General features: G+C 35.3%; 1 protein-coding gene across 6 annotated transcripts in view; it reads left to right on the top strand.

Annotated features, from left to right (window-relative positions):
- ARNTL2 (aryl hydrocarbon receptor nuclear translocator-like 2) overlaps positions 1-26,588 on the top strand; it is a 39,350-nt gene extending 12,762 nt beyond the window's left edge. For 2 of the 6 annotated variants that reach the window (XM_010563566.1, XM_010563565.1), the window contains 14 exons: positions 754-792; positions 3,435-3,592; positions 5,660-5,739; positions 6,500-6,592; positions 8,652-8,769; positions 9,590-9,733; positions 11,400-11,640; positions 12,573-12,679; positions 13,273-13,423; positions 14,644-14,699; positions 15,518-15,626; positions 21,258-21,345; positions 23,031-23,139; positions 24,440-26,588. In XM_010563566.1, the coding sequence (XP_010561868.1) occupies positions 754-792; positions 3,435-3,592; positions 5,660-5,739; positions 6,500-6,592; positions 8,652-8,769; positions 9,590-9,733; positions 11,400-11,640; positions 12,573-12,679; positions 13,273-13,423; positions 14,644-14,699; positions 15,518-15,626; positions 21,258-21,345; positions 23,031-23,139; positions 24,440-24,576 (1,630 nt within the window). In that variant the 3' untranslated portion in view covers positions 24,577-26,588. Of the gene's footprint in view, positions 1-753; positions 793-2,630; positions 2,717-3,434; positions 3,593-5,659; positions 5,740-6,499; positions 6,593-8,651; positions 8,770-9,589; positions 9,734-11,399; positions 11,641-12,572; positions 12,680-13,272; positions 13,424-14,643; positions 14,700-15,517; positions 15,627-21,257; positions 21,346-23,030; positions 23,140-24,439 lie in introns of those variants that run through there. The other 4 variants (XR_774119.1, XM_010563568.1, XR_774120.1 and 1 more) reach the window with 4 other exon arrangements.
- Positions 26,589-27,692: the final 1,104 nt, after the last annotated feature.

Genomic DNA, 27,692 nt, shown 5'->3' on the forward strand with positions numbered 1-27,692 from the left:
CCCATCCCACTGGGGGCAGGGGAAGTGAGTGAGCGGCTGCGTGGCGCTTAGTTACCAGCTGGGGTTAAACCACAACAATTTGAAAGATTACTATTAGGCCGTGCTCTGAAATTCTTAATAGATGGTGGTGAAAAATACAGTGATCTTGGGGAAGAAAAAAGATCGTTGCCCTTGTGTGAATCATTCTTCATACTTTCCAGCTGCCAAGTATTTATTGTGATACAGGCACTATGATTGTCTTTCATTTTATTACAATTTTATTAAATAAACTTTGCAGTCATTGCTGTATGGTACGGGAAAACACTTAATTTTTACTTTTTCTGACCATGAGCAATTAAAGTGTATTTTAGGCCCAGTCTAGGCTAGGGTTGCTTTTTTCATCATTTGACAACAAGATTTTGGAAATAAAAACATGAATAGATGATCTCTTATAAAATTTTGAATAAAAACATAAAATCAAGCCTGGACTTAAGTTATTTGAATGTTGCATTAATGTTGTTTTCTCCAGGATAAAAATAGCCCTGTAATTATGAAATATCCCCATAATGTGTTCACCTAACTGTGAATATTGGAAGTTGTGCTTTGGTCTGCTTCTATTATGCATCACTTGCTAGATCATTTTGTTTTAGGAATTTTTGTGGGTTTGCTTTTGTTAGAGCCATAGCATTGTCTATATCTTCTTGAATTCGTGGGAGGAAAGAAGTACCTAGTATTAAATATGCAATGTAAAACTCTATATCTTGTTTTCTCTAGGAGTGAAGATGAAGAACATGTTAAAATAAAAGATTTCAGGTACTAATTTACAATAAAAGTATGTTTTGCTAGTAAATACTAGGATTCATAATACTAAAATACGAGTTTGTGGGTAACGTTCATTAAAACTGTCAATATTTAACAGTAAACTTTTCCTTTCCCCCCCTAAATTTATAGTAATTTTTAGAGCCTCCTTGAGGATTGTATTTTCTACTAATTTTAAGGAATGTTGTGTTGCGGAATATCTCAGATGGTTTAGCAATAACCTGAGGTTAAAATTTTCAAGGTGAGAATTAAATGCAGTACACTCAAGTCGTGTATAAAGGGAGGAGCTGATCCTCAGTCGGTATGAATCTGAGAATTGTTTTTTCTAATTTGTCTGCACTCGGAGGTATTTAAAATTTATCCCACATGAAAATAGATTCACGTAAAGCATGACAAAGAATTCTTGTTGTGGAGCAAGTTTTTGTGTAGGAAATTATTCAAGGTTTGCCATTGCACTTTGAATTCACATCTTACCTGAAACCAAATTGGAATTCACTTAAAGCACTTGGAGTATTTGAAACTGTGTGACTGAATGCAGTCATGATTCATCCAAACAAATATTTTAAACTATAGACAAGCCACTTAGTAAAACTAGAGCTGTTTTATAAACTTGTCTTTCGTTTGTCATGTGAGAAGAGATGTCAAAGCAGAAATAAATAATCCACTCTGCTGTCAAAAGCATTATTTATACAGTATGCTAACTAATAATTATGAAGTGTTCTTGTAACTTAAATAAAATGGAAGAAATTAAAGTGTTCCAAAATACATTTGCAGTCTTTTTCTTGAACTCCAAAATCTATTTTTCTTTACTGAGTATTCCAGATTGCTATACAAGATTCTGTTTTGTACATTGCTCTAATAACTTTGCTGTTGTATTGTTAATTTTTTTCCTTAAGTTTTGGCTCATTAGTTGGAGGAAAAAAAGTAATTAGAAGACTCTTTGAAGGTTTGCTTAACAGTTATCTCCCTCCAGTGTTTCTTTTCTCAAGCTTATTGGGGAACTTGCTTTTCTCCTTTCCCCTTTGTAAGTGGGGAATGTAACAGAAGGCTTTCTGAATCATCCAGTCATCACCTGAATTTCTGCATCCACCTGTTCAGGTTTCTATAATTTCTTATTGACTCTTAGAGATGTGGAAGATTGTTCTCTTTCCCTAAATGTTTGTATCTGTCTTCCTGAGGTTCACAGTTCAAGGAGCATACACAATATATTACTTGATTTTTCCTACCTGACATGAAGGAAAAGTTGGATGAACCTGTAGAACTAAGAATAACTGATAAAATTAAATTTTTTTAAAAAAGCTTTAGAGAGAGAAAAGCTAATTGCTTGGGCGAATGACCCAGAATTATTTGTGGGGAGAAAGGATTTATTTTGGGGAAAAATAATAAAAAGAATAGAAGACTAGGTCCTTAAAACTGTACTTTGTTCTTTCCTAACAGGCCAGGGACAGTTAACTGTATTACCTTTAATACCTTCTGTTACAGTATGCCTAAGAGGAAATGTTTTGGAGATCAGTTAACCAAAACTTGTTGTCCCTCAGTTTGATTAACTACACTGTGTCTGGTCTCAATCAGAAAGGAAAATAATCTTTGTTTTAATTGAGTGGCTAGCTTGTCTTCTGGGTAAGGAGGGAATAGAATGAATTAAACTTTTTTTGATCTGCTAGAGGATGTTAGAGGGGAGCAGATCTGCTAGAAAAGCTAACATACTCTACTAGAAAGAATTAAAGAAAAAGTGACCTGATATACAAATATATTTGTGATGTGCACTGTCTTGTGCCTTAGAAGGGGTTTTCTGATGAAAACTGTCCAAGGAGAGGAGCTCTCTGTGGTTGAGTTCTTGGACAGAGGCTTACCAAGAGATGAAACCTGAGACACAAGGTATCCACAAAGGCTGAAACCCTTTCTACCACCTTATCAGGTGAATGAAGGGGAAGGCTTTCTGAAATGCCTCTGGTGAAATTACACGAGGCATAGCTTTTTATTTCAGTTTCCACTACATCTCCTATAAGCACACATAAATGTATTGTCTGTTGCTTCTGCTGTGCTATGAATAAATGCTTGTGTTTGTGTCTGTCTTCAAGCTGAGTAATTTTTAAGGTAATGAGATAACAAGAAGGCACTGCTCATCTCAGATTGTTGTGAGTTTGCATAAAACAGATTTGAGAGATGCTTTAGGAAGTGCTGAGAGTGTTCCTTAAAAAAAAAAAAAAGTTGCAGAATGAATACCCCAACTTAGTTACACAAGCCAGGTAGAGATAGGGCCAGGGAGCAGAAATGTCTTCCAGTGATTACTAATGATATCAAAAGTTCTCTGGTATACAGTAAGGTGTCAAGTTATTCACTTTGAAGTCAAGGGTCACAAGAAGAATTAACTTTTATAAGTCTTCATAGCTTCCTGTTCCTGCCACATATAATCAAGCTGTTGCTTGAGATATTTTTCCCCCCTCAATATTCACATCATTATTGTGATCATTTCTGTTTTGTTCAAGTGAATCCAATTCAATTGTCAAATACAAGTAGTGTATGAAAAACTGTTTCAGTGCAGTAGTACTTCTTGTGATATGTTCTGTTCCCAAAATTGAATTGGTTAGTATTATGGGGAAAATCATGTGTTCTAAAACAATTTTTCTTCTTAGAGAGGCTCACAGTCAAACAGAGAAGCGAAGAAGAGACAAAATGAATAATCTGATAGAGGAATTGTCTGCTATGATACCTCAGTGCAATCCCATGGCACGAAAGCTAGACAAGCTTACGGTGTTACGGATGGCTGTGCAACACTTAAAATCTTTAAAAGGTGAGTTTTAGGAAAATAATCCTGACAGTTCTTGTTCTATCAGGAGTTATACTATGTATCTTCTTTGTTAAGTAAATCAAAGGTCGTTTATTTTACATTTCCTTTCTGAATTCAGTTCTTCATTTAAGTTTACTTGTTTGTAGATTCCAGAACTTCATTTCTTCTTTTTGCTTAGTATAGCAGAAAAAAAGCCACCCTTCAGTGTCTGATATTTTCTGTCTGCTAAGGGGATGCCTTGCAACTGAATCACTCCTTGATTCTTTTTAAAAATTACAACAATCAAACAAGTCTGTCTTTCATTATTTTCCAACCCCCAAATTAAACATATTCTGTGATCTCTCCACTTTCCATCATACTTTCTGTAACAGTAATACCTGTGGTGCTGTACTGATGCCAAGAGCTATACTGCTAATAGAGAATCAAATGGTCTTCATGCTCCTGTTTGCAATCACAAATGTGGTAATAACATCAACCCTTTGTCTCTGTATTGGAATTTCATGTTTATCTGTTGACTTTGAAATTTACAACATCATGGAAAAACACCATTTAAAAAAACCCAAACAACAAAACCAACCAACCAAAAAAACCCAACTGAATTTTGGGAGGGCTTTAAGTTGAAGGCCAAGTAATTTATAAAATATCAAATACTTCCAATGAGTTGTTTGTCCAGTGTGAGATTAGGAAAAAAGTCTCCTCAACAATGGGAAACCATGCTAATGTTTGCCTAAAGAAACTGATGTAAGTAGTTGCACTGGTTGGGAGCACAGAGAACTCACTTCAGTGATAGGTTAAGTCTTTTACAGTGTAACTTCATAAAACCAAAACCAGTTGCATAAAACTAAAGAAAAAATTATGTTTGGACATAAACATCTTTCAAACTTTTTTTTTAACCTGCAGGAACAATGGTCAGAAAGGAATGCTGCAAGACAAAACATACTTTAACAGAATGGTTGATGACTTTGATTACAGTAAAGTCTTAAACACCGTGAAATGTTAGAGAGTAACAAGAAAGAGTTATCAAAGATATTTTTCCTCCTCCACAAAAATAATAATTTGGTCAACTGTAAGCAAAGATCAAAGACTGTCTGCATTGCAAAAAAAAAATTGATCATGAATAAACATATCTAACAAGAACCCCATTAGCCTTAAGTCAAAGGAGTGTAGGAAATGAATTATGCTACTAACTTGACAGTAATAGAATCACAGAATAATTTAGGTTGGAAGGGTTTCCTAGAGGCCCATTGACACAAGCAGGCTGAGAATTTTGTGTAAAGAAATAATGTGACAGATTAGCAGGGCACTTGCAGTTTAAACAAGCAGTTTAAACAAGAAATCTTCAACTCAAACATTTGTATTTTAACAATAGGATATGAAAACTGGGCTCCATCCAGCACAGTTGTTATATGTATCTTCAAAACAAATGCTTTAAGAAAATGCAAGATACTATGTGGAATTATAGTGAATGCTGAAATTTTCTGGAAAGTTCAACGGCTATTTTCCTCAAAAAATATCTAGGAAAATTTGTGGAAATGCTTGTAATGGCTAAAAATTATTTTAGAGTACTTGCCACAGGTGCTAGAACAGTAAATATAGTGAGTCAGTCTCACTACATTTAGCGAGACATTCAGTTTAACTGCAATAGAGTGGGTTTTTTGATTGTTGGATATATAGTACTAATGAAGCATTGTTCATGCTAAAAGACAATTGCTAACATTGGAATTATTAGGCTGCAGCAAATGTTAAAGATTCTGAAATAGGCCTGTGAAATGTTTCTAGAAAATTCAGTTCTCATGATACCATTTCTCTAGCAGTACATTAAAGGTATCTGAACAGAATTTTCCTTGGTTTATGCTAAATAAAGGGCAAAAAAACCTGGTTGTATGCCCATATTAATTACCATCATATGTTTATAAGGGTTTTTTTATTTTTAATATTTTATAATTTTACTTTTTTTTCAGCTGTTGTGGTTGCAAAGAAATGTTATAAAATACAAAATAAGTATAACTGTTAAAAGTAAATTTAAAATGCAAATTTTGACATTATGTCTACAAATAATCTGTTTTCCAGGTTCCACTAGCTCCTATACAGAAGTCCGGTATAAACCTTCATTTTTAAAGGATGATGAGCTCCGACAGTTAATCCTTAGGGTAAGTGGAAGGAAACTCTCAATTAAATGATGTCCTTATTAAAGCTTGCCATTAACTTGAGTTTTTAGTTGGAGAGTGCTTTTTTTCCCCACCTTTTTCTTCAAGCAAGTGCTTTGATGTATTTGATAAGTACTGGTTTATAAACTTTACGCTATACAGGCTTTTTCATAAAGGGGTACAGAAGATGATTTGTGAGCATGGCAGACAGCAGCCCTTGAAGGGATAATAAATCTGTATACAATCTGCGTATTTAATACATAAAATTTTTAATGTTGATATTGAAGTCTGCATACAAGTTTAGAGAATGCTTTTAATGATGCATAAATGTACTCACAGTTGTTTGTTCTCCTTCATTTAAATTTTTAAAGATGTACTTTGAAAAAGATGCAGAAGTAACACCTGAAAGAAAATCTTGTTTTCACACTTCATCCTATACCCACACCCCTTTACCCTTTCTCATTTGCAACTATTTTCTTTTTCCTTTGCTGCAATAACAGACTTTGCTGAGATCTGTAAAATGACTCCCAAGTTAGGCTGTTTTGCAGCTGGCTGCCTCTTTTCCCAAAGCTGTGTTTAAGAAACTTCAGCTGTCTGTAGCTAAAGGTCTCATTTGGTCCTTGCAATCTTAATTGCTTTTTGATATTATTTATAACCTATTTAATTAAAAAATCAGGTTTAAAAGTGTACTTCCTTGTAGTCATCAATATTCATTGTATATTTTAATTGTATGTTTTTAAAGACAGTATCTTTATATTTTCAGGCTGCAGATGGATTCCTATTTGTGGTTGGATGTCACAGAGGAAAAATTCTGTTTGTCTCGGAATCAGTTTGCAAAATACTTAATTATGATCAGGTGGTTATAATTGAGTTTCTTGGTTTGTTTTTACCTTGCATTTTCTTAGAAATGTTGAAACTTTTGCATTTTATTGTATATTACTAAAAAACAGTCCTTGTGTATCATTTCTTGGAATTTCTCTGATTTAACCTCCTTTAGAGTAAGGCTGAATATCCTGGAACAAAATATTTGCAAGTACAGTCAGTGTTCCTGACCTGAGTAGCAGCAACAGATTTGAATTTATTATCCTTAAGAAAACTGCTAGTCTGAGAGGAAGGGATAATTTGAAGATGTCCTCATTTCTGTCTCCAAGAGATTTTCTTTTAAATGGTAAAGTGATTTGGGGGGGGGGGGTTAGGCCAAGGAAAATTGGTAGTTCAGCAGTGGAAGTTAATTAAAGCTTTCTTCAGTAATGCCTTTATGCTCAGATGCACTGCGTAACACCTCAGCCACAGTAACTATCTGAGTATATGCTTTTAACTTGAAGGAAACTGAGGTACTGTGAGTTAGCTTAGCCTGTAGAGTAAGAGAAATAGGAAAAATAAAAGTACCTTCCATTAGTTGACATTTAACATCATGGACAATTACCACAAATAATCAAAGCATGATAACTTGTTCATGTATCTATGACTTCTGTTCCAAAAACAGAGGCTAAAACAGCTAGTGCTTCCATCTGTCTGCTTCTATAACTTTGAAACCATTTGTGCTGTGTTCATTTTCTTCATAAATGGAAGAGTAACCAATCTGGACTCTGTTTTATAGATTTTTTATTTTTATTTAAAATAAAAAACAAACCAAAACTGTACCTCTTTTAAATTAAAGTGAAATGAATCATCTTATGGGAACAAGCATAAAGCAGATTTTTTTTTATTTTTTTTTTTAAAAACTTCTACACTGAATTTACTCAAGGACTAAAAAATACCTTTTGGAGTCTCTCACATCAGACATACCTACTTCTAGATCCATAAGATCTTTGCTGTTCCAGCCAAAGAGGTTCAGAGAACATGACTGACTTAACCCATCAATTTATTGGCTTATTTGGGAATTATTCTACGTTATGAATCACATCCTGCAGCCTAATCTGTTTATTACACCTATATATTTTGACAAGGCTGCTATTAGCCTTTCTAAGTGGCACTTGGCATTTTCCCTTTGCTTTAGGGTTAGATGGGACCTGGGCAAATGAAAGAGGCTGTATGTTTATTATCCTGCTTTCTTAGAAGCTTTTCATTAAACCCATTTCTGATTCTGGCTTATTGGAAAAATGCTCCCCTTCATGTATGCAGTGGTCACATAGCAAGTGGCATGCCTCCAAAATGAATTGCAATTTGAATCTAGAATACTGCTTGTCTACCCACTGATTTGATCTGCTGTGGTAAAGGTAAGCAATGAAAAAAAACAAAACTAGCCCACTTCTGTGAGATTTCCTTCCTGTTTCAAAAGAAAGTAGTGCTGCCTACAGTAGTGCAGCAGACCACTTACTCTGGATCAGCAGAGCCAGCAGTTTGAATGGATCCCAGCTAGAGAGATTTCTGTAAATAGCCCTTGCTAAGGAGTGCTGAAGTGAGCTGACCCCTGCTTCCAGGCAGCTCCTTGCCCAGTGATGCCATTTTGTCCAACCAAATTAGAGCTTGGAGTCATTAGGTAGCATGAATATTTCTTTATTTCCTCCCTGGCTCCCAATAATCTGAGAGTGGAGTTATTTTGTGCATAACCTTCTTTGGCTAGGATCAGGAATCGTATTATGTACATAAATAAAACATTCAGTTTTACAGAACTGTTTTTTTGATATCCAACTAAATCTGCTATTTTTCAAGGGGGAATTAACAAATTATGGTTTTACTACCCTGTGTTGATAAAAATAATATTAAAAAACAGCAAATTAAATGTGGATTAGAATACTGATGTTTAGAGTAACTGTGGTATTTGACTTTGACCTTTTCTTTTTTTAATGGTGTAGAAAGTTGTTTTTCTGAGATAAGTAATATGTGTGGGGTCCTGTTCTAAAATGATGTGGTTCTTATTTCTTTTGCTTTTTGCTGTCTGTTTTTTTTGGTTTTGTTTTTGTTTTAAATAGGCCAGTTTAATTGGACAAAGTTTGTTTGATTACTTGCATCCAAAAGATGTTGCAAAAGTTAAGGAGCAACTTTCTTCTTCGGATGTCTCTCCTAGGGAGAAGCTCGTAGATGGGAAAAGTAAGTCATATTTGAATGTCCTCAGATTTTTTTTTAAAGAGATGTTAATAAATCTAGTGACTATACAGGACATATTCCTGTATTCCTATGTGCATAGATGTACAAACTCGAGGTATAATTTCTATTAAACAAACATATTTGAATGCTTATCTGCTGCTTAGAATGCACTTACAGTTTAAAAGCTAGCCCAGAAAATAATTTATTTTAGAAAATAAGAATTACTGAAATTTGCATTGTTAAACATTTACCAAGATGTGGTCTGACATTCTTCCTATCAGGCATACTACTTTTTTTTCTTGTATTTGATAGGTCTTGTCAATACAAAAGACCTGATGTAGTCGAACATGGGATAAAATACTTCAATATCAAGAATCACTGTCTTCTCTGAAAATGCTAAGTGTCAATCCTAATTTAACCAAATCTTATTTTGTTTACAGTTATTTCTAATATGGAAAGTGTTATGTACTGTGCAGCTAATGACTATTTTATAGCTGGCTTTTATAAGCATCTTTGCACTTCTTCCTTGTACGAAATAGAAGTTGAAAGTTTATAAAGCATACTTATTAAAATACCATTCAGAATATCTAGAAACATTTAAAAATAGCTTGGTAGTTCTTTTTAATTTTGGAATCTGTGTGACAGTCACGTTTTCTTTGCCCTGTTTAAGTTATTAGTCTTCATTTTTAATTGTACGGACAAAATTTAGGCAACTAAACAGTAAGGAGAAAGTACTGGAAGCTAAAATGAAGAAAAGGCCTTGTATTCTGAAGTTTTATTGTTGGATTTTGGTTTTTTAACCACTTTACTAAATTTTTGTAAGCTGGCTTGCAAGTACACACAGATTTTCAAGCTGGACCAGCTCGACTGAATTCTGGTGCTCGACGTTCCTTCTTCTGTCGGATAAAATGCAGTAGGACCACAGTCAAAGAAGAAAAGGAGTGCTTGCCCAACCCAAAAAAGAAAGGTATTCAAACAGTGTAGATGAAGTGGGGGCTTTCTGTCTTGAAACTTGGTATACTTAAGTTCCAAGTCAGTAGTGTGACCCTTGTAGTTATCACTGATTGACAAAGTAGCTCTAGAGAAGTGTCAATATGTACTTGAGACATGTTCTGAAAAACAGTCTAATTGTACTCTTTCGCCTCCCTATTCACTCCTGGAAAAGAGGGAGGGAGGAACCTGAGTTACAGTGGCTGTTTAGGAGCGCGTGGTCTGTTGTAGTCAAATTCAGAAGTCTCAGGGAAACCAGAAGAATGAAACTAAATAACATATTTCTTGAAGATAACTGACTAAGGCCTGCAAAATCTACTGTTTTGAAGGAAAAAAAAGCAAGTAAACAACTTTTTTTTTTCTGATTTACTTTTTCTGTTGTGTGTACTTAAAAGTATGAATTTTCCCCTTTTTTTTTTCTTTTAGTAGTAAAGTTAATTTATCAGTGTAATTTCATTCAGTTTTCCAGTAATTTTAATTCAGTCCATTTTTGGTACACCTGTACAGCAGTATACTCTTGTCAAGTTTTCAGTGAATGGATCTTTTTAAAATGTAATTTCCAGCTTTTGTTTAATACCTTAGTATTGTTTTTTGCAAAGGTGTGCTGAAATTTTGACCCTGAAAAAATCCTCCTACTTTTGTTTTTCAATGTCACCTATTATTGTTGAGATATTTATTTTACAATAGTAAATTTTAAAACAGGTCTGTAACTGTAAGTAAATAGAATTCAGTCTCCTTTGATGTGCCAACTAACTCGGTGAGATAAGAATTTAACCTGTAGAAATGTTTCTCAGGAAAGCAGTATTGAGGGAAGGCACCTTGACAATCTGAGAAATTGTAACAAATTCACAGTAGGATAACTCAATTTTTCATTTTACAGAGTTGATATATGTTTTCCATAGTTGATAGGAAATCAAATCTATGTAAAGCATAATTTGTTCAGAATACAGATATCGAGAGTACTTTGGCAATTTTTTGAAAGATAGTTACTGTAAGAGACATAATGTCATCTTTATGACTTGATGTGTATGAGGGTATTTGCGTGTTATATAGGCAGCAAAGAGTCTACCAGCCATAGGAATGAATGACGGTGTATGCTGTAATTTAAGACTTTTAAAATATTTGTGTTCCTAGAAAATTGAGGAATTCAGAAGCCTAAGATAAATAGAAAATATGCTAGGTTGTTTTGGTTTGTTCTCTCAGCTGCTTCTTTGAGCAATTGCAGTAAGCGTATGTTAAGATCATTGTGTTCACAAAAGGTAAATTGATTTGGAAGCTATTGAGTGCCTCTCCAGTTTATTTTAAACAAAACCATATAGAGAATGTTTTCTGTGGGTTACCAGGCTGTTGGTGTACTTTCGTTTTTGTTTTTGTTTTTTTCTGTGAGACTGTGTTTGAACTGCCAACACCTATAATTTATCTTCCTAAATCTTACATAGGATTAGAAGTGCTCTCTCCAGGTAAACCCAGTAGTACAAAATTAATTAAAAAATACTCTGTAAAATTATCTATAGACTTGTACAGTTGTTGTAGGTAAGCATAAAATGTAGTTGCTGGTCTCATGTGAACGGAATTTAAAAAAAAAAGTAATTCAGTTTACTTTTTGAACCATAACTGCTTCTTATTTCATTTCTTTTTATTAGATCACAGAAAATACTGTACTATTCACTGTACTGGGTATATGAAGAACTGGCCTCCTAATGAGGTGGGAGTAGAAGAGGAAAATGATGTAGAAAAGGACAGTAGTAACTTTAACTGTCTTGTTGCAATTGGGAGGTTACACCCTTATATTGTTCCACAAAAGAGTGGAGAGATAAAAGTCAAAGCAACAGAATTTGTTACACGATTTGCCATGGATGGAAAATTTGTTTATGTAGATCAGCGGTAAGCGTTTTGTTCTTTAATGAAGAGAAAATGAACATGACACCACTAGTTAAATTTTCTAATACTTTGTCAGAACTGAAATTTCTCAAACAGAATAGAATTTCTAGGTGCTGTACACAGGAAGCAGTTCATTCTGAATCTATGAGTGCTTGTGCTTTGGTTTTTTTGTCAAACATAAAATGTAATATATAAAAGTAAGTGTATTGTCCTATAGGAAAAGGTGAGCTAGCAAGATTAAAATATGTCATAAAATGCACTCATGTACTTATTATTTATAAAGAAAAATCTCAAGTTAGAGCTTCATAGCTATGCATATGACTTAAGTAATAAACACTTAAGCAAAAATTACTTCTTAAAATCTTACTATTTGGAACAAATACATTATATCTAAATGAGGTACCAAATTATTTCATTAGAAGTGAAAGCTAAGTTCCTATTTTCTGAACCTTCTAAAGCAGACTTTTATTTGTTGTAGAGGCTGACTTACCACTTTGCGTTTTGAATTTCAGTATTGTCACTGGAAGCTTTTTATTGCTTTTCAGTCATCTAAAAGTGTCAGTTTAAACCTATTCCTTAAAGTGGCAGAGCAAAATTCAACTACTAAATTTTTTTAATGACTCCTTATGTATGACCACTACCCTGATTGGCTAATGGGAAGACCTAATGATCATAAGTATTTTGTGTGTACATGTGGTTTGCATGTTTAAACACTGTTATTTTATCTTTGAATTGCCATTCATTGCAAATGGATAATTTGCAGTGAATAATATTTCATGTTGTTTTAGAGCTATACTAATGCTGTATCTTTTTCCCAAACATGAACACAAGCATCTGTTTCTTTAGATACTAATTTTCTGCTTAATCTGATACTGAAGAAAACAAGCTTTGCAATTGTTTGAATCCGCTGTAGTTCATGTTTTTATTTCTAACAGTGCAACAGCAATTTTAGGGTATCTGCCACAAGAGCTTCTAGGAACTTCTTGTTACGAGTACTGCCATCAAGATGATCACAATCATCTAGCTGAAAAACATAAAGAAGGTACAAAACAATTGGTTCTCCCAGACTACTTGCAACTACATGTAACTGCTGTGTGAAAACACTAGAAATCAAAAACTCAGAAGCTGAGAATTAATAAAACTAAACAGTGTTAGCGTTGTCCTCTTCTACATCTGCATTAAGACATGCCCACATGAAGCTTGTAAAAAAAGCAAGGAGAAACTTCTGTTGTCTTGGATCTTGGTGCATTGCTTTAATCACAAGGGAGTAATGTTAATGCTTCTTTCAACCCTCTGCTTCAATTATTTATAAGAATGAGGAAGGAATCCTGAAGAGCAAATGTGCCTAATCATACAATTGAAGACGCTGATTATGAAAGTTCACTAAGTCAGGAGTCTTCCTTACTAGTGGTTTGCAAAAACTAAGTACTTGGGCTTTAATTTAAGATTAATAACATTGCTGAAACTATAGTTTGATTTTAGTAGGGGTCCTGTCCTGTCAGTTGTTCTGGCATTTAGTTTGTATTTCTGGCCATCAAAAACATTTTGGTTTTATGATGCTATAAAACATTATAATTTTTAACTTTATTTTTCTAAGTATAAATATGGTGATTACAACTTTCCTTTCTTATCTAGTGTTGCAGAATAAAGAAAAAGTATTTACAAATTCCTACAAATTTAGAGCAAAAGATGGGACTTTCATTACTTTAAAGAGTCAGTGGTTTAGTTTCATGAATCCCTGGACCAAAGAACTGGAGTACATTGTATCAAACAACACTGTGGTATTGTAAGTAATTCACATGAATCCCCATGTTATTTTTTGCCTTAATTACAGTTAGTATTAACAGAAAGCAACCTGTTGAAGAAGCAGAACAAGACTAGAAAATGACACCGCACAAAAAGTGGTTGAGTAACCTGGAAGAACATTTTTTTGCATTTACCAGTTATTTTTATTTCAGGCTTAAGTTGTGGATTTGACCCTGAAAACCGTGCTATTTCACAGTAGAAAAAGAGGTGAAAGAGTTTCTTATGAAAGGAAGAAAGGAAGGATCTTTTAAAAAAAGTAGATATGAATAAATTGAAATGTGAAGTTAGTTCTTTTCCTTCTGAGCTTTACAAGACTGCATGTGTCAGTTGACTTAATTTTAAGTGCTACCCTACCTACTATCTGTCAGAATGTGGGGAAGCGTAATTGATAGATCATAGAAATGCAAGGTGGGACAAAAAGATACCCTTTAAATTGATTGCAAGGGAGGAGCCTGCGAGACAGTAAATGTGTGTGTGTTTAATTATTTTTTATTTTTAATTCTTCTTTCTCGTTCTCTGTGTCTGGCAATGGAACTATAATTCAGATTGTTCCAATGATACTGAGGATCTTTGCCAATGACTGGGATTTTTAGAGGGGCATGGATGGGATTTTATTTCCATTAAACCAAGTTGTTAAGGGGGCCTTTTACCCATTCAGTAGCTGCTTCATGTCTTAAGTCAACATCGCCCACCTGTTTTGCTCAGGTCCTTTTTCCTCAAGAAGACAGAGAAGAGCGGTTCAGACAGTCTGTGCTGCCCAACAGCCACAGGCCAGTTGTGCCTGCCCTGGAGATCTGGGCACCTGCAGCTCTCCAGAGGAGGGAAGGCAGGCAGCCGCTGCTGGCTGAAGGGAGCCACTGACCTGTCCGTGTAGCAGTTGTTTCTGGTTAACTGGTCTCCCTCCTAGTAGTAGAAATGGCAGCCTTGTTCCATGACAAGAAAACACAGACAACAATATTGGCCTTTCTTCTTTCTTTGGAGAGTAAGTGGAAATTAATATTTCACCCAGTGCTTCAGAAAAATACAAAGAATTGAACATTGAAATGTGAGGAATATCTTATTTTTTTTTTACTAGTTTGACAATGTTAGTTTTTACTCTGTGTAAAGCATTATTGAAATCAAACATAAATATGCTGGGTTTTGCCTTTGAGAAACTTGCTGATTTTTTTGTGTTTATTAATTTATTTATTTAAATCTCAGAGGTCATAACGAGTCAGCTGAAGAACAGGTCCTGTACGGTTCCCAGCCTGCAGAAGGCAAGTGTCGCTTCTTACAGTTATCATAGGTGCATCTCCTGATCAAGCATTACAATTGTAGATTTATTCAATCCAGGAATTTTTTTATTCTAGGTTGTTGTGCAAGGAAGGATTAATTTTTTTTAAGCTAATTCTGGTGACAATTTCTACTTCCTCACAGCATCCCTAATTCATATCATTCGCATAACTGTGATCAGAAGGGCTTATAGCAGATCTTGTCCTTCTAGCAGCTTCTGCTATAGCTAGGATTTTGGTTGATAGGATGATATGCTTCTGTCACAGACTCTTTTCATATTTTGCCTGGCTTTCTGAAGAAATGCAATTGTACTGTCTGAGTTTACCTGTAGAATATAGGATGATACTGACATTCACATATATATTTTGTCAATATCTTTCTCCTGTGTATAGATTCTGATTTCTACATGCTGTTTTATCATCTTGCTATAAGGTTTTTTATTTTTGCTTTTAAAATTGTTCTTTTTAATAACTGATTGCTGTTTGTGAAAAATCCAGGGTTTTTTTTTCTCATGTGTTTTGTGTTGTCTGTGAGACAGACTGCAGGTGGTAATGATTAAAACTAATTTCACTACCGGGGATCAGCAGTTTTCACAAATATATTATTCGTTTATCTTTATATTTTAAATGAGGCTTACAACACCCTCCCCCATGAGTTAGTGTTTTAAGAAATTTAATTTCTGAAAATAAGAGATATAGAACAAAAACTGCTTTAAAATTAATCCTTGAGGTGATTGTTCCTTGCTGTGTAATGAAACTGCTACACACTTAAGGTTTTGTTTTGTTTTGTTTTTTAACTGTAGATGCTGTAAAACAGTCTTTAGTCAGTGTACCTGGAATGTCCTCTGGAACAGTTCTTGGTGCTGGAAGTATAGGAACCGAAATTGCAAATGAAATATTAGAATTACAAAGGTAATAAATGCTTAACATCATACATTAGGCTTTTAAGTAAAGATAGAGAAGAGGTATGCGTGATTGTGTGGGGGTTGTTCAAGTTTCATTTTTATTGTGTTATATGTTTAAAATATTTTTAGGTTGAGCAGTGGCATTATGAGATACCAATTATAACCTAATGTTAGTCTCATGCATGGCAGAACACGTCACTGGCCTTGATAAATAGTTTTGTTCTGGGCATGCAATTTCCTTTGTTAGTGAAAGTATTATTTAACTATGACTTCAAAAGCGTTACTGTGATGCAGCTCCTTCACATGATGTTGAAATGGGTAGATAAGCCATTCGGCAATGGAAAATCAGTTGTCTGTGACTAGTGTTTATATTTTTCTGGTAGTATCGTTCTGCTAGGAGAACTTTTCTTGAAACAGTCCCCAGTGGAGCGCTTTCATAGCCTGTATTGTCCCTTTCCTGATTATCCTGAATGTAGACTAAAGTGATAGGACAATTCCCTCCCAGTACCCAGCCATAGATTAAGAAAAACCTCACTGCGTCATTCCAAATGGGAATCCATACAAGAATCAAATTGTTAATTAAAGACCAACCCTTTTAAAACTAACTAGTTTTAGCAGGTACATAGCATAGCCAAGGAATTAGAAAGGAAGAAACATAATTTTAATGTGAAGATATCCTTACGTATTTTTTGTGTTGTGTACCCACAGTGGTGCCTGACTTGCTTACAGAGGAAGATGTTATTACGCTATGTCAGTTTGCACTGTATCAGCATTTGTTGTCTAAGAACATTTTTTTTTAAGAAGTCTCCGAGTCCCCTAATTCCAGGACTTTGGGATGCACATGCACAGAAGAAGTCTGTTTTCAGTCACAACTCTTCCAGGAATTAAGGCTTCATCAGAAGGTCCAACCACTTTTGTTAAGGTCAAATTTAGGATAATGGTACTATCATCTCATCAGCACAGGACAAGTTATCTAAGTGTTAGCTTTGGATAATGAAGTCATCCCTCAGACTTTAGATCTTATACTTCCAGTTCCAGGTAAAGGAATGCCAAGAAATTTTTTATGTCTGCAGAGCAGTGTGTTCCAAGGTCCCATACGTAGTTCTTTCCACTGGCACTTGTACAACTGGACCTGAAAGAGTAGTAATACTACACCTTCCAGGAAGAAGTACACCAGTTTTGGCAACAATGGTAAAGGTGTAAGGAATAGTTTCATATCATAGAATATCCTGAGTTGGAAGGGACCCATGAGGATCACCAAGGCCAACTCCTGATTCTACATGGGCAACCTAAAAGTTAAGCCATATATCTAAAAGTGTTGTCCAAATGCTTCTTGAACACTGACAGGCTTTGGGTCATGACCACTTCCCTGGGGAGCTTGTTCCAGTGCTCGACCGTCCTCTCAGAGAAGATCTTTTTCCTAATATCTTCCCCTGATACAGCTTTAAGCTGTTCTCCACGTCCTATCACCAGATACCAGAGACAAGACATCAGCACCTCCCTCTCTGCTCTCCTTCATAAGGAAGTTGTAGACAGCAATGAGCTCACCTCTCATTCTCCTCTTCTCTAAGCTGAGCAAACCTGGTATCCTCAGCTGTTCCTCGTAAATCATGCCCTCTAGTCCTTTCACCATCTTTGCCCTCCTTTGGACACATGCTAATATTTTTATATCCTTCTTAAATTGTGGTGCCCAAAACTGCACAGAGTACTTGAGGTGAGGCCACACCTATGCTGAGTCTATTGGGACAGTCACTTCTTTTGACTGGTTAGCTATACTGTCCTTAATGCACCCCAGGATACTGTTGTCCCTCTTGGCCGCCAGGGCACATTGTTGACTCACATTGACCATACCATCAACCAAACCCCCCAGATCTCTTTCTGCAGTGCAGCACTCCAGCCTCTTGTCCTCCAGTCTATAAATACATTGATATGCCATAGCATAGTCAGGTCCTGCTGTTTCAGTAGTAGTCTGACTCATCAGCTTGTCTGTGAGGATGTAAAGGGAAACAGTGTGAAAAGCTTTACAAACAAAAGTCAAAGTAAACAACATCCAATACTGTCTCATCCACTGAGCTAGTCACCTCCTTGTAGAAAGCTGTCAGGTTGGTTAAGTGTGATTTCCCCTTTGTAAGTCCATGCTGAGGACCAGGATTACACATTATCTCTTCATAATGTGGTTGTCTTCTCAGCTATCTCTCCATCCAAAAACTATTTAATCTTCTGAAACAGTAAAACCCATTGTCAGAGCCTAAAAGTGTGAAGAGTGACAGTGGTAGATGTTTCTTACTCTGTTTCCAGTATTTTGGAATCGCCTTCCAACAATGAGGTCGTATCCCTTTACTAGAATAGTAAAATTGCACAGGGAATCATTCATTTTCAATGAAAGGAAGAAAAGAATAAACACTTCAGTTGTGATGGGATGAAAAGATTGCTACTTAAAAAAAAATTAAAAAAAAAATCCATCCCACAGGATGATGGCAGGTTGCTGGGATTATCCAGCAAGGGGGAGAAAAAGCACTGGCAACAAAAAAAGGATTGATATCCTCAACAGCAAAGATGGGATGTTACGTTTTGGTGATACCATTGTTAATGTCCTCTCATCAGTACCATAGAGGGAAGGAGAGTCACTTTTTAATTCAGTTTTCAAAAGGATTTATTAAGTTGGCAAAAGTTACTATCTCTGACAGTTAATATCCAGGCATGACCCAAGAGCTTAATTTGACTCTTGTTCTGGACACTTCAGTCAGCTCAATGTGATGGTTTTGATTGACATCACCTGACCTTTGCTGAAGATGCTCATCTATGTGAGCATATGTGTCATCAGCTTAAGGAAACCAGTTTATTAAGTAGATGAATAATAAATTTGCTGGATGATGAAAGAATGAATGCATTCCTGGGAAGGTTTTCTTTGAAGCTACCCTTTGAAAGTTCTGGTATTTGTGCTTTTAAGAACCACAAGCAATGCTCTTTCTCTTCATATTGCTACAGAGGCAACAGTTTTAGGAGCAGTATCTTCCTAAGCAACAGAGGGAAATTTTGTGAGCTTTGTATGAAGATCTAACCAACCCATTACTCCTCTTCTGTGGCAATTCAGGAGGTCATGAGAGCAAAGTCTATCTGTTTTAATCTTAGGAAGCAGAAGAATCCATTACAACAGATAGAATTGTGGAATCTGGAGAAGAGATTATGGTACTGAATTCATCTCCCCAATTTGGGGGAAATTTTTTTGTAAGAGTGGGAATTTTTTTTTTTTCAATCTGTTTAAATGGAGTTCAGCTGTACAGCTGAGGCAGGTATGACTGAGGCCTCTTTAGGGCTATTTCAGGGGAATATTTATTATTTCATATCCTTCCTGATCCCAAAAGAAGAATGGAGTTTTCTAGTCCATTCCAGACCTTACAGAAATTGAGCTTCTTCATCAAAAAGTTCAGCTTCCATAGTATTAACACTGACATAATTTTCTTTCTGTCTGTCTGCCTATCATAAGCTTGAAGCTCGTGATGCATACCTCCTTATTTGTCAGAGATTCATTTTGTAGATGTCTTAATTTGATCATATAAGTAAAGCATGGTTTTATGCCTTCATGGAGCAGCAGTTTGGTTGATTTACCAAAACATCTTTTCAGGAAGAGCACAGTGATAGTTCAGACTTGCTTCTAATTTAAAAAGTGAGGCTGCTAGGAGAAATAAAAAAAACACAAGTTCTGGATTCAAAGAACTACTTTCCAGGGCAAATATTTGTTGAAGTGCTGCAGTGATGAGCACATGCCTCAAGAAGCTGCATCAGGTGGTCTTAGTCTCAAGTCATTGATTGAACTTAGTGTTTCTCCTGGTTATGTTCACATCTTGAAGACTGGTTAGTAAATGAAACAATGTTATGTTGCTTTCTCTGGGAACAGTCCTCTTATTTCTCAACTAATAGACTGAACGTCACAAGATTTTGGAAGGAAAAATGTTTTGCTTGCTAGCTTCATCAGCCACACTGTTCTGAGCCATTTTAGTCTTTGTTTGTTTCAGTGGTCTTAGTTATCTATGGACACTGGAAACTGAGAAATGAACTTGTGTTGAAACTAATAGCCCAGGAAGTTGCCATGCAGGTGAAAGAAAAGGTTATAAGAGCAAAGTCATGTAGAATAAGGTAAACTGTGCCAAAGAAACGGCAGTTCTGAAAAGAAACCAGCTATGGGAGGGAACAGTTGCACTGTGTAACTGGGGTGTCTGGCATCATATTCATCCTACGGCCCTGTATCTTGGGGGAAAATAAACTAGAGGTGTTCACAAATACAGTTGGCCATTGAAGGCCTCATCAGTAAGAACTGAATGTTTCTGGAGATGTCTGGATGTAGTTGCTTGCACCCAGATTTAGTTCACTTTTCCAGAATCATTGCTGAGAACAATGCTGTATTTCTTTCCAGGTGAAGAGTAGAACTTCATGCTATTTTTTCATTTTTCTTTTGTATGAAATCAAGTTACTGTCTTGCACACACTGAGGCAATCAAAATTACACAAAAGAGTGACCAACATGGGCTAACACCAGCTGTTTTTCATCAAATACCTTTGTGACTACAAACATAATCCAATAAGATGAGTACATTTACTATCTGAATCTGCTCTCTGCACTTTTTTAATATCAGGAAGACACAGATGGTTCTCAAGCTGTGTATCAGGCATCACCAAGTTGGTTTTGTTTTTTGTTTTTTTTTAAGTTTCAGGACTATGCCTACAGCTCTATTTACAAGCATATCTGAGTTGAATTAGCATCTGATGAATGATCATTTCAGTTACAGCAATGCTATAAATCTATTCAATTTGGAGTTTTTGTCCCAGCTTTTAGAGATGGCACTACTGCTTATCAAATGGCACATTGGATATTGGAATGTAGGGAACTAACAAATATTCCACACAAATAACTCTTAATTCCTTAAGATAGGCTGTTTATTCAACCATTTTCTATCTTTCCTCCAATCCCTTATCACATTTCGGATCTGAGGAAGTGATGGAAATGGAAGTGTCCTGAGTGCCCCAATTCTTTTATACCCTTGTCCTTTGGGAGTCAGGAAGAGCAGGGGGAGATGCAAGCAAGCTGTGCAAAGGGCCCTGGTACGACATTTTCACTATTAGTTTCATCTCTGGCATGTTTGGTGAGGGAGGATAAGAAGTATCTGAAAGGTAACAAACAAGTGGTCTTTAGTTGGAATTTTACAAAAATGTAGAAAGATGGGTATAACAAAATAATAGTAGAGGGAACATTAGAAGGATGTGGTGTTTTCCTTCCACCATTGTCCTTATGTTGTCTGTATTCTGTATGTATTTGAAATGTACCTATTTGTCCCAATGTGCATAATTCTGAAACCTGTTACTCTCTGGTTGTCAGTGCTGGTGATTCAACAGAAAAAATAAAAAGTGTGCTCAAGTAATTATGACCCATGGCCTTTATTGATCTCTTCTGCTTTTTGTGTTACCAAAACTTGGAGCAGGAGAATTTAGAATCTTCAGGAGAATTTAAGACAACATCGTTTCAGATTAGCTGGCTCATTCTTCATCACTGGGGAGGTCTGGTGGGTTCTGCAACACACAGGCTATTTTTCAGTTTATGATCAATGTGACTTGGTAAATCAACTAAACATATACAATTGTAGGTTGCATTCTTCACCATCTGGGGAGTTAAGTCCATCACATCTCTTGAGAAAGTCACCTTCTCCAGCTTTAACTGTAAACTGCAACAATGTGAGTATGTCACTGCCTGTAAAAGTCTAGAAGTAAAAGGTTAATGTCAGATAGCTCAAAGCTTATGTTTGAACAAATTACCCTCACTTGTGTTTTTGTGAGAGAATGTCTAAGGTATTGCCAAGTACCTGGCAGCTATGAAAGCCTTTTGAGAGATGTGACAGCAGCAGAAGTTCCAACCTCATTTACGGGGGCATCAGTTCAAGCCTTAACAGGCTATTCCCAAGGCTGAGAGGACTGCAGTCTCCACTCAGTTATTAGGATCTCTGCTGAAGCTCTACAAATATGCTAAATATGAGTGTGATTCATGCAGTGAGGGCTCTTCTGGATTTGGAATTGCATTAAAACTTCTGCTAAATAACCGTCAGAGAGTAAAAGTGTTTCTGCCTGTTTGGTTTGGCAACCTAGATAAAATATCAGTTCTTGGTTTCTCTCACTTGTACTTTTAATGTTGTTGAAGACCCTTTTAAAAATCTATGCTGTATGTTCTCAGTTTTGACATGTTTAAAATTTTTACTTTGAAGGTATTCCAGTAGTCTTCTAAAAATTGATCAATATGCTGTTTTGCTAATCTAGTAGTGCTGGTAACACCTCAAACTATAACTTTCACTATAACTATGGAATAATTAACGTTCTTTTTACCTAAGTATATTGTATGTTGTATATTGTGAACTATATGAACAAACATTTACTTCTCCATCAGCACTTCTTTGAATGTAAATTTCTTTCCATTTAAAGACAGTTTATCTTCCCACTGCAGTTTTCATTTCCTGACAATACTGTTCTGGACTAGGGATTGTTTTGGCTTCCCCTCTTTTTTATGATCAGTTCTCCCCTGCCTTACTGCAGGTCTTTCTCCCAAAGAGTTGTTTGACTTAAATATACTGAACTCTAAAGCATGCAGCATCTCATCATGAGGATAACTTAATTGTATTCATTGAAGGTTTTTCTTTATTCTGTGCTTTGGTATCCCATTTGTTCCTAAAATGCTTTTGTAAAGCATTTCAATTTTATTAATTTCCAAGTAGAACACACACAAGTCAGGTAACCCATGTGTTACATGAAACAAATCGGGGGGGGGGGGGTGTATTTTTTTTTTTCTGGTATGGTTGGGTTAGGATTACTTCCATCTCTGTTGTTGCTAGCCTCGTTTTTCTGAAGTGCAAAAAGTAATTTAAAACTACTTAGATTTTTATCATGATGGTAACAAGATGCAAAATAATAGAAAAGATACAAGTTTATAATACATATAGTTTAATGCATATAGAACATGGGAGGTGTGAGGGTCTTCTTTTTATCTTTTAGCTAGAATGTGTTGACATTGACAAACATGTCACTGGGAATTTGTAGTTTATGGTACTAGACATGGAAAGTATATACCAGTACAGTTTGTTGTGCTGGATTTATTTGCTGAATATTGAATTAGACCCTTAATAAAGCAGATGCCATCACTGTGAAGTACCTTTGATAGATGTGTAAGGAACATCTTTTTTTAAGCCAAGTCCAGTGCTACGTGAACTTGTAAAAATAATTATTTTTAAATGCAGTAGATCTGGCTGTTGATGCATGTTTTTCATTTACTCTGGTTTTTAATACTTTGACAGTGATTTATGTTTCTGTAATGTAATAATCATGACTAAATTTAGGATTTAATTCTGTCCCTTTTACTACTTTTGTTCTTTCAGGTGCCAAATAAAGAGTTCATTCAGTTATGTCCTTCAGAAACAGAAGTTCTAGAGACTTCAGAACAGAACCAGGGTGCTATTCAATTTCCCAATAATGAACCTCTTCTCAGTAAGATTTATTTCTCTTGTGGATATTTTGGGGGTTGCAGGGGAAGAGATTTCTGATAAATGCTGTAATTTTTGAGTGCACCACTTTACAACCATGTATAAGTTGTAAGGAGATTTGTCTGTCTGTCTGAAGATGAGAGAACTCTTAAAACAGATGTATTATCACTGGCAGGCAAACAGCAAAATTTGATCAGTCATTGAATCTCATGACAAAAATAATATCCTGTAACAGAAGTTTACCGTTGCATTCTTGCATGCCACAGTTTTAATTAGGTACTTACTAGTTCTCTCTTCAGAAAAGAGATATGGGTAAGGAAAAGTTATTTCAATGCAGTGTAAGGGAACTGGTTGTGATTTGTGAACTATTGTCCTCTTAGCACTTTATCTCTTTCTTAACTGCAAGCTGTGAATAGTCAATACAAAGGGCTAGTCACAATGTTTCAGAGAGAATTTTATTTATTTATTTATTTATTTCCCCCTTGTTTAAGCGTGCATGAAGGCAGCAGTTTGTCTGGATATAGGATTCCCTGGCCCTGTAAAAGGAGAATGCCATTGTATTATTTTTAACATAAAAGCAAAGTGCTATAAAAGCAATGTTTATGTTTATCCTGTATTTCAGCTCCTAGCAACTTTTCCGGCTCCCTTTTTTATTTCAGTTACTAGAGATTTATTTATTTATTTATTTATAACTAATAGCTTTCTTCCAGTTTAGCTATGAAAGCTTTATATATAAAAGGAAAAAAAAAAAAAAGCTAATCCTTAAATAAGGGAAGGGTTTGGAAAAGGGAAAAAAAAAAACAACAACAATTATATTTATCCAAGATAGTCAAGGAAATGTTTTTCACTGATACTTGAGCTAAAGCATTTTACCTTACTGTTGTTAAAGGAAAGGGTATAGCATTGATTTCTAGAGCTAACATAGTAATTCGTAAGATTTCAGGAGTTCATCCAGCATAGTACACTAGATGAGAATTCAGGTACATGATTGTGTTTCCCACTAAGTGACATAAGTTAGAAAGCAGTTCACTGCAAGGATACCGGTTTTATTAGCTAGCAATTGGAGATAGTCCAATGGATTGGCAAGATGTAAGTCATCTTCTTAAATCAAGTTATGTATGTCCTTACAACTGTCTGTGGACAGCCATTATTTCTATTACTTGATTTTTTTTTTTTTAACATTTACATGTAAATGTTTGCCTCTACTTCAAAGGAGGGTGCTGTTTAAAAAAACAAATGCTTTGAAAGTTACCATATTCTTCATGCTTTGTACTGCTTACGTTTATGTTTTAATAATTTTATAGGTGGTAATTCTCAGCTGGACTTTGATGCAATATGTGAAAATGATGACACTGCTATGACAGCTCTTATGAATTACTTGGAGGCTGATGGAGGGCTTGGAGATCCAGCTGAACTCAGTGATATACAATGGGCTCTCTAGTTTTGCTTTTTCAAAATAAGAAGGAATGTAAAACCCGTAATACGCAACAACTGTGCATCCTCAGTACTGTATTATAATTTTTTAATGTTTCATTTGACTTCATACTTACTGTCTATACATTTTTAAAGACTGAAGACTTGTTCAGAGAGAAACAGTTTCTGCTGCACCTATGGAAAAATGCAATATTTTTTTCATGATGGGGAAACCTTGGAATTTTAATACTGAACCATCTGTAACTGGAGTGCTTAAAACACATTACTATATTTTTGCTAAGAAGCTTTAACCAAAAGGTACTGTACAATTTACAGGAACATTTTTTTTCCTTAGTTTTAGTACTTAAACTTTTATTTATTGTTTTAGTTTCAAATGGTAGAATATTGATTATCCATGTTACTTCCTGTAAACCTTACTATACTTGCATAGTTAAAGAATACTTGTAACTATTAAATTTCATTGAAATGATGATTTGCACACACTACAGTTGTAAAATAAGGTATTGTAATTCTCAAATGATGCAGTTTATGATTCCTTGCCCTTTTCAGAAGTGCAATTTTTGTAGTCAAAAGTGAAAATAAGGCATACAGTTCTGGGAGCAAGGATTTGAATTAGATCACCATAACAATCGGAAGAGAATGTTTTGAGAAAAATATTCACTTCCTTAGTACGCAAAAGTGATAAAGGTAGAAGAAAAGAGCAACAAAATCTTAATTACTATTTTGTATTGTTTGTGATGTATTATTTGAGGGGCAGTGCATAGACAAGTAATGCTATAACTGTAATAAAGCACTTTGGTCTCATCACTAGAGAAGTTTGGATAGATTGTCTTGGTTCCAGAGTGAGGCTAGCACTGCCTATTAGTGAAGAAAATCTTAAAATTCTGTAGTATCTTTTATAGTCTCTATGTTTTTGGAGAGATTAGGGTGATTTTCTATTGCTTAAGTCTGTGACTTTTTAAAATATTTGTGTAATATAGTGCTGTCTGTAAGTAAATGCTATATAGGATGATCTTTTGGGGGACAGCTTTTGCAAGAATTGTATTGCAGTTACAGCAAATTATACTCAAAATGGCACTTAATAGGTTGTATTAGATCAATATAGCATTAATATATAAAGTGGATCTTTTTATTTCTGGTATTAAAAGTTTAGACAAAATTTTGCATCTATTATATATCATAAAAGCATAATTTTTCTATTTTTTTTTTAATTCGGGTAATGAAAGGAAAGCATTTGAAGATAGTTGATACATGTGCATGTTTTTAATACAGACATTTAAACACAGGCACCACCATAAGCACTACTGCATTTGTTTTAACACTGGAGGTGAGTGAGAGGCAGCCTGTTTCAGATCTTTTCATGAAGGCTGAAGTGTGTGAACAAATAGAAGTGGCAGTCGCTAGATGTCAGACTTCTACTGTTGGATAACTACCCTTTCCTGAATGAATACATCATTTTGTCATGCGCTGACTTCCTATGCCTTGACAGAGCAGCTTTATATCTTATAGATATGAATCAGTTTGCAAATGATGAGGTTTTTGGTGACATCTTGTCCAGGTTTTCTAGAGCGGCTTGTTGGATTGATTTTTTTTTTTAAGTCTATAGATTTTTTGCATTAAACTTGCATGTGATTTCCTGCATTCAATTTTTTTTTTTTTTACAGACATGGGGCCAAAATTATCTGTTCTCTAGCTTTATTAGAATAAAGTTTTCTGTTTCTTCACAGAAAATGAATTTTGGGGTATATCATGGAGCAAAGTGAAAAAAATAAACAGGAACTTTCTAAGAATTGATAGAATTCTATTTGTATAAAAGAAATTTGAGAATTTCAGGTTTTTGCCATTGTAAAATGTATTTTCTTTATTCTAGAAACAAATTCTGAATAAAACAAATACTGTCGCTAACAGAGATAAATGAGTAAATAAATACCTTAAAATTATACAGGCTTTCCTCAACATACTTTCTTTTTTAACTGGTTTAGTTTGAAAATGGTGCAGATGTTATTGAAGGAACGTATTAATTCTTTTACAAGATTTATATAATCATCTAGAGTCAAAACACTATTTTTGGATTCTTCTTGGATTTCACTAAAAAATAAAAACAAAAATGTAACTTTTGAGTCTTATGCAGTCATTGATGAATATTGTAGCTCTCCATTTATTAGATTCTCCCTTTACTATTTGTGAATTTTTCTGGTTTAAAACAGTGTTACAAGAAAAAGTGTCACTTGTAAATGTTTATCATGAAATTAATACATACTTTTTAATACGGTTGAGATAGTATGTGCTTACTTCTGTTTGTATAACGATACAATTCTAGTAAGATACGGACAGGTGTTTTTTTTCCTGGCATGGTTATCAGAGGATGTGGTTAAATCGGGTCAATAAAATGTTCCTCTGATGCACTGGTAGTTAGTCTGCTGACAATTCTACCAAATACTGAATTTAAATATGAAGTACTCATGCTTTCAGATCCCAGCCTTGTTCTCTAAAAATATAAATGAGGAGTTTGAACTAATGTGGATTTTGGTAGTTCAGGATGATATTCCCTAGCCAGGGTAACCTTGTAATCCAAACTAACATGCATTTTCTAGGTACTAAAAACCCCTGATGTTGCAGCTTAATTCGGCCATCTCTGGAAAGGAGAGTGCCTGTAGGCTGTACCTGAAAGAGCCTGTTTGATCAGAAGCAAATAGAGTACACGGATAGGATTCTTACAGTCTTGCCACAGGTAGGTACGGTAAGTGATAAAGCAGGTGTCAACAGCTTTAAAAGCCGTGTTAGTTATCAGGGTTGTACCTGGATATGGGTCAACTAATTTGTTACTGAGGGCACATGTGGAATTCAAGATAAGGAAATCCTGATGGGAGAGGAGTTCTGACATAAGCAGCAGCTTATTTGGGAAACCAGTTCCTGTGTTGACAGGAGAACGTGAGAGAATTCTTTTCAGAATTGGGAGGGCAGGGAATGAGAACGTGGTAGAGACAAATACCACCTCTGGATATTGTTGGAATGAGAAAGTGGTCTGACTGGGCGGAGGGCGATAGTCGGCTGTTCCCAGCCGGAGTTAGATCAGAGGTAGATTGCAGGAAGGCCCGGACTGCCATGTGGCACACGGGATTA

This window comes from Haliaeetus leucocephalus, unplaced genomic scaffold, assembly GCF_000737465.1.
Source record: "Haliaeetus leucocephalus isolate CR32 unplaced genomic scaffold, Haliaeetus_leucocephalus-4.0 Scaffold170, whole genome shotgun sequence".
NCBI classification, from domain to species: Eukaryota; Metazoa; Chordata; class Aves; order Accipitriformes; family Accipitridae; genus Haliaeetus; species Haliaeetus leucocephalus.